The sequence below is a fragment of the Thunnus maccoyii genome, chromosome 14, assembly GCF_910596095.1.
Source record: "Thunnus maccoyii chromosome 14, fThuMac1.1, whole genome shotgun sequence".
Lineage (NCBI taxonomy): Eukaryota > Metazoa > Chordata > Actinopteri > Scombriformes > Scombridae > Thunnus > Thunnus maccoyii.
The window spans coordinates 23,483,620-23,491,243 of NC_056546.1; the positions used below are offsets into that span (position 1 = coordinate 23,483,620).

At 37.7% G+C, this 7,624-nt stretch overlaps 1 protein-coding gene across 2 annotated transcripts; it reads right to left on the bottom strand.

The window, feature by feature from the left end:
• Positions 1–71: 71 nt before the first annotated feature.
• Positions 72–6,694, bottom strand: LOC121911667 (eukaryotic translation initiation factor 3, subunit 6 interacting protein). Of its 2 annotated transcripts, XM_042433376.1 has the most exons (15): positions 6,539–6,694; positions 6,185–6,227; positions 5,821–6,031; positions 4,957–5,036; positions 4,319–4,380; positions 4,148–4,217; positions 3,823–3,896; positions 3,332–3,503; positions 2,915–3,069; positions 2,490–2,660; positions 1,983–2,116; positions 1,411–1,584; positions 972–1,161; positions 502–582; positions 72–284 (listed from the first exon to the last, which is right to left on the bottom strand). In XM_042433376.1, the coding sequence occupies exons 1-15, from the start codon at positions 6,563–6,565 to the stop codon at positions 207–209; spliced, it is 1,722 nt and encodes a 573-aa protein (XP_042289310.1). In that variant the 5' UTR covers positions 6,566–6,694; the 3' UTR covers positions 72–206. The 2 variants fall into 2 exon arrangements, with proteins under 2 accessions (XP_042289310.1, XP_042289311.1); XM_042433377.1 differs by lacking the exons at positions 4,957–5,036; positions 6,185–6,227; positions 6,539–6,694 and having other exon boundaries at positions 5,821–5,899.
• Positions 6,695–7,624: the final 930 nt, after the last annotated feature.

Below are 7,624 nucleotides of genomic sequence, written 5' to 3' on the forward strand. Positions count from 1 at the left end.
GCATTTGAGGCAGTGGAACAGCTTGATAAATACTGTCATCTAGTGGTTCTAAAGAGTAAACACAGTAAACATTTTTTTAGCACACCACTCAATCCTTTTATTGTTACCAGGTTACATAGAAAAGTTATCAATTATGTTTTTCAAAAATCTTGAGAGAGACTGGAAGAGGACTCAGTCCCTGAGGTTTTCTTCTTCACTGATGCTGGTTAGACTCCTCGGCTCGCGGCAGTCCCAGACGTTCCGGTGGTGGTACTTGCTGGCATCTTCTTCAGTGTCCTGTTCAACTGCAGGGAGACATGAGCGAATACCAATCAGTCTCTGACACACAAAGATAGAACTTGCAGCCCTATGTTTAAATTAAATCTAGCAAAGAAATCAGACACTGGGAGGCCTGAGTATGTATATTTATCAACATCCATGACAGTTAAAATTCTAAAACAAAAACTTAATTCTGTAGTTTTTTTCCATACCCTGCCAGAGGCATGATGGATCACTACTCACCTCCTCAAACTTGTGGATCTGTCTGATGAAAAAGTCTCCGTACCGACGAGCCACTTTAGTGTCAGCAATGTGGATCATGTCCTGAGGAAATTTAACAGACAGGAAAAATTTCACACATAAAGCACTACTTTGAACAACATGCTAGGGGCAACCACAGACCATAAAACCCCCTAAACATGATCCTCTAACTATTTTATATACAGCACCTATGCATCAATTCAGACTGTATAATTTTAACCAAACTAACAATCAATAGAGTTCTTTCCTCATAGTGCAGGGCTACATTATATGTGAATTGACTCCACAGATTTCAGTCCATCACCAATATCAGATTTATTATCCTGTGTCGTTCTGTATGGTATGTGAACATACATGAACGTTAAAAAAAAAAGTAAAAAGTAATGCATTAAGAGATCTTAGGAACTCCTTTTATAACCACTGAGTCAACTCCTTTATTTACAGGACTCTACCTTGTCAATGTAAAAGTCGACCTCAGAAGCAGACTGGAACTCTCCGTCCAGAGCTGAGATGCCACTGGTCCACACCAGGTTCTTCATCTTGTGTTTGAAGACCAGCAGCTGGATACGGAACTCCTGTTCAGTCATGTCCAGGAATCCTGCCAGCTTGGCTACCGGCATAGTGGTGTACAGCTTAAGGAAACTAGAGGGACACATAATTAAACTCAGACAACATACACACAAAGATGCTGCAACCACACCCAAGTCAACAGATTTCTGCAAAGTTCTGAAGGATTAAATGGGTGAAAAATAAAACCAATCCTATGTAGTCAAGAGGAATATTTCACACATTTCTTACACCAGAGCAGAAAAAAATGTATCCAAAAGTCTGAGTACCATTTCATACAAACACAAATTATGTTCACCAACTACAAAAGATGCTATGCTGTACCTGCGAATGGTGGAGAGCTGGGCCTGCTGTTGCACCTCCTCAGCAAAGACCTTCAGCTGCTGCTGGAAGGGCTCTTTGTGGTAGTTGGGGTGGACATTGTCATAGTTTGGCACCACAGGTGACAAAAACTTAGGACAGGCGAAGCTGAACAATTCCTCAAACACCTGCAGGTCTCTGAGATGGAAAAGGGAACATTCGTGTCATTATGGCTGCTGGGTGCCACAGTTGCCAGCTGAGCACTGCAAGAACCCATCCTGCTGAACTGCTCTTCAGCAAAAATATTAATATTAAATCCCAAACAACTCTATGGGGCTACCGTTGGTATATAGTTTCAGCAAAAAGACATTTCTTACATTGTATTTTACATTATTATGGCTCAACAATTAAGTAACAAAAACAGCTCTACCTCATTTTCATTTGTATGTATTTTATGTTAAACAGATGTCTTTCTTTCACTGACAGTGCGCCCAATGAAAAAAGATATCTTACGAGGTAATGGAATATGAAAAATATAATAAATGCAATACACAATGAGAATACAGCAAGACAAACGTGATGAGTTTCTTTCTCACCCTTTCTGCATACGCAGCATCTTGTCTCCGTACTTCTCCCTCAGCTGGGTGTGGATGCTCTCGTCAATTCGCATTGGGTACATGGTGAGGGCAATGGCCAGCAGGCCGTGCATCTGCTCGTTTTGTTTGTTAATCTAAAAAAAATATATAAGTATCATGTGATCTGTTTTGCTCTTTTGACATATCAGCATCTACTGAATTGTGCCCTCCTAGGTTGGGCACAGGAGAGGACTCAAAAAATGTGTAGAAATATAAATAATAAATATCTTTCTAAACTAAGAGATGTATCTCTTAGTTTATGTTGATATAAGAATTCACAATTTTCTTCTTTAAAACAATTGTTTGTTTTTTTAACACAATACAATTTCCAAAAACTCTTTGAAATAATGCATATAAACAAGACAACCCAAAGATTTTGGTATCTATACGAATCTTTCAAAAAAAAAAAAAAAAATTAGGATTTAATTTTTGAAAGAACAAAAATTACTGCTCACTGCTCTGACTCACCATCTCATATTTATAAGTTGACCTCTGGAACATGTTTCTCGTCCTCTGGATGTAGAGCAGGATGTTGGCAAAGACTCGAATGGCATCCTGGTAGCGCCTCATCATCAGATAGGCAAAGCCCACATAGTAATAGGTGGTGATCTGGCACTCGGGCACACGGGAGTACATACTCTGGAAAAGAAAGCAGATAGAGGAATAAAGTCTAGACAGTAGAAAAAGATGACAAGTAGAAAAGAGATGTAGCCTGAAACCAAGTGAATGTTTATCAAAAAATGTAAAAAACAAACAAAAAAAAAAACATCAGAGAGAATATAAAGACAAAAGGATGGATTAATATACTCATTAGTAATATGGGTCAATAATCAATAAGCCTCGTTGAGCTCTGTAGTCACTGTGTACATTAGTTGCACTAAATAAGGCTTCACCTTCTTGTTGAGCTCAATGTTCTCCAGGACTTTGATGGCCTGGTAATAATCACCGAGCAGGGAGTGCAGTCTCAGGAGCCCCACCAAGCTGAAGTAACCCAACATCTTGTAGAGGGAATGACGCCCATATTCCCCTGCTACACTCTCTGGGTCTCCTGCAACACACCAACAAATGACATGTTAGCTGCCTTATATAAGAATGACATACATTAAGTCTTCATGGTGTAGTTACTTTCTCACCACTTAAACTGATGTTTATAAGACTATAAATCTACAGAGAACCTAAATTACACCTTATTGCAGTAACAATAACTATCCATTAGACATTTAAAGGCCTTTTTTACACTAACATTTTAAAAACAACTCCTATCTTTTCCTCATCTATGTACAGTATATCTCCAAAACATTTTTTCATACCTCCGCTGGTGTACACCTCAAGCTGGCGGTTAATGTTACTCTTGTCCACCAGGGAGTGGAGAACGTTGAGGACACTGTGGACGTTCCAGATCTTTGGGTTGTTCCTCAGGAACTCGATCTCCTCCTCAGACTTCTTGGCCGTCTTGCAGCGGTACTGACTGAAGGACTGGAACTGAAGAGGACAAGTGGAAATTTATCGTGTTATTCCCATATCTCAGTCAACAATTTTTAGACATACTGTTGAAGTCTAGATAGGAGTGAGATAGCCCAAAGACACATGGGCTATATCAATAATCACTACAAACTAATCATAGAAAAGTATTTAAAAGTCATTAAAAGTCATTAAAAAAAGGCATGTCCCACCCATGTAGGTTAAAACAACCTCTGAAATTATTTGTAATTACTGTTTGACTTGTATTCTTAGATCTATTTGTCTCTTCAGTCTTCTTGTTCAGTAAAAATTAATTAAAAGAGAACATAATGCAATGTACCTGGTAAATGAACTCATCAATAATGTCCCAGAGCCACTGGTTCGGCAGCTCCAAGGGGGCAGGCCCATCAGCATCTGTTTATAGTCACAGACATTCTTAAATTACTTTTCTTTCATCACTTGTTGTATTCGCAGGGATTAAAGCGAGAAAAGATTTGTGAGTATGAAAGATTATCCAGGAGGAAATGTGTACAATATACTGAATTAAGTACAATATGAATTTAAAACTGCTCTATGGCTGAAACAACAACGTTAAGCCCTGTATACCACTGATATCTTCATCATGATGTGAGAGAAAAAAAGCGACAAATATTCTTGTAACTTACTGAGAATGTAGTTGAAGAGGTTGCAGTAATTGTAGTACGACTCAAACCTCTGATCCAAAGTTGGTCCACCCTAAATAATAAATCAAGAAAACAATATTTACAACAAAGCCACAAATACTGGAAATATTTGTATAATATTGTGTAACAAGGTCATAATAAGCTGGTACTCACGCTGACTTTAGCGTAGATGTGTCTGTAGTACAGTTCCTTATAGAGGATGAGGAACACAGCATCTGTAAGAGATAAAAGGAAAACAATGACATAATGCATCTCTACTGCTGAACTACTCAGGAATGTACTGATTTATCAGTAGACTGCGATACCAGCTTAAACAAATGAAGTCACTTAAGACAACTTTCAAAATACCAGCAAAACCAAATAATTAAAAATCACGTAATTATCTTGTAGTAGACTCGTCTTCTGACCTGTGTGTATAATGGCAAGTACATGTATCAGCTGATATCGCTGGATGTTATTACTATATCACAAACTAATGGGCATTGGACTCAGTTACACACCCTGTTACACTGTACACCGTGACCAGCTAATTATTTTATCTGTGCATTCTGGTTGTAGTTATAAGTCATACGCAATCTACAACAACAACTGACAAGGTGAATGCTCTCAGATGCCTTTTTGCCCAACTATTGTACTGTAACTTTACCTTTATTTACACATCACACAATCAAATGTATCTTTCATTTTTCATATTCAAAGAAACAACTGAAGAAGAAAAGAATTCCTAGAGTGAGAAAAAATGTATATTGTCAATGGCAAAAACAAGAAAAGGTGATGGATGACACACTCACCGTTACCAACCAGTGATGCAATGGCCTCAGCCTCTGGCCACGGAGAGGTCTTGAAGAAACGGTCGGTCAACTTGTTCCAACTGAAAATGAGCACATAAGGAAACGTTAAGACACTCCCAAAACATAACACAGCTTCATCACAAACGCACAGCACTGATGTCTCTGCCAAAGGAGGCAACCAAATTACTGCCGGGAGCAGTTTTTAAAACAGAGTTAAATCTACAACATTGAGGTTTGCTTCCAATTCGGGGTCAGGGAAAAGTTAAAGGAAACATAAATAAAGATATTTAGCAGCTGATTCTCCATTTTTTCACCACTTACACTTATGAAAAACTGTTAGACACCATAGCAACGACATTTAAACCCACTTTCGGGTTTGTGAAACCTTTATTTTATTTATGAATACAGAAAAAAGGGTCATTTCACTGCTTTTTTTCTCTATCCAGATCACATTACACCAGGTCCAGATCAAATACCACTATACTTAATAGTAGTCTTAATAATAATAATAATAATAATATGAAACTGTTTTAATGAGGCTCTGGAGTCTCCTTGGTAATCTAGTCCAGATTTGACAAGTCCAAGAATAATGCGTTTTGATCTGGATCTGGTCTAATGTGGTGTGGATGGAGAAATATCAATGAAATAGCTTTTTTCTGTCTTCATACGCAAAATAAAGGTTTCACAAATCTGAAAGTGGGTTTAAACAGTGTAAACAGTTTTGCTACGATGTCTAATACTTTTTCACAAGTGTAAAAGGTGAAAAAACAGGGAATCAGTCACCAAATATCATTATTTATGTTTCCCTTAACTTTTCCCTTATCCTGGAAATGGAAGCTGACTTCAGCGTTGTGTCAAATCTACCTGTTCTCATAGACGTCTTGGATCTCATAGATCTTCTGCTCAATGCTCTCGCTGGACACACGGTTGGACTGCAGCTCATAAACCTTCTGGTCAATCAAGTCGGAGATGGTTTTGTGGAAATACTGAAGGAAGTTCTTGATCACCTCTGGGATGACATGATAGGTCTGCTGCTCATACTGCCTCTCATAGGCCAGATCTGCTTTTGGGTCACCTGCATGGAGACAGAAAGTGATGAGGAGGCAAAGTTAACACAAAGAAACAAAGTGCCTCAACTTAGTACAACTATTGGCTCGGACAATGACTATTACAAGTTAAGAAAAGTGGTCTCTGAGGCCAAAGAGTGAATAAATACATGTTTACTAACCGGTGTGCAGGTCGTAGTCGTTTGGGTAGGCGTAAGGATCGTACTGTGAGAAAACAGAGCAGACATTTATTAGATGACGCAAAGTCAACATCTGTCAAACAACCGGTCACCGTTAACGTCATCTTCCGTTAGCTAAACAGTCATAATCTAAAGCTATATGTCGTTACTGAGGCTGCATTGAATTTAACATGTGTGCTATAATGTTTTCGTCAGGAATGCCAGAAAATATTCGCATTAACATCATGTTATCCCGGTGGAGTAGCTAGCTACACAGCTAGCTAGCCTCTCATCACTATCAATATGAACGCTTTCAAACATCTGAGGAAAAAAACAAGCATATATATATATACTGACTTCTTCCCCCTCTTCGTGGTACGACATTATGCCAGAATGAGTCCGAGCTCTTAAATGGTGTGAAAAAGGAGAGTGTGTGCTCAGGTTAGCTAACCCAGCTAAACCACGCAGCTACCGCTGGAGACACGACGGGAAGCGGAAAGAAGAAACTGTGACGTGAAGATGACAGACGGCAGTGTTGATGCATTATGGGAAATGGAGTCTGTTGTGTTTAAGTTTTCTCCTCTTTCCTTTCTTTTCTCCTCTCTTTTAGTATTTTATTATTTTATCTTGTGGCCTTAACTTTTCATTCACTGTTATCTACTGTTTGGTGTTTTTCTTTTTCTTTTCATTTTTTTCATACCTTCCTTTTCTATTATTACCTTATTTTGATATTTTGAGTTTTTATCTATTTCTAATCCTGCCTCTGGTGTTTCCTCATTGCAAATTAATGAGATTTATGATAACGTTTCCTCAGTTCCTGTTTTTTATTGAGTGCGGTTATTATTGAGTGCTTTATTAATTACAAAGTCATTTATCGCTTTGTGTGTATATGGGGGGTTATTGTTTTATTGTGTGAAGCACTTTATTACATTTTGTTTGCATGAAAAGTTCTATACAAATAAAGCCTGATTGATTCAAGTCTGATTGTTACAATGATTAAACAACAATAGGATATTGTTTGTTTATTTTATTTTGTTTTATATTAATATTTTGCCTATTATTAATAATTCTACAACTTATTTGGCAGACATTGAATTTAGAGAGCCTACGGGGAAAATGTGTGATAAATTAAATTAAAAGTCAGGGACAGTGCAAAAAGCATAATAAAGTGAATTTAAAAAACACGAAACAAAACATAGAAAATAATAAGCCTATGTAACTCTTCTGATATGTGTAGTGCATCTCACATGATGATTAGCAGCGGGATAGAATAGTATAGATAAAGTAATATTTCCAAATATTAGATACAAATGTATGTTTACACAGTCCTCGGTGATAATTATAAGGATTAACAGGCATGCATCTTATCAGACCAAACATTAACGATCTCCCTAAATGATCCCATATCGTGATTTTGACACGTATATGATTGATGTTGATGTC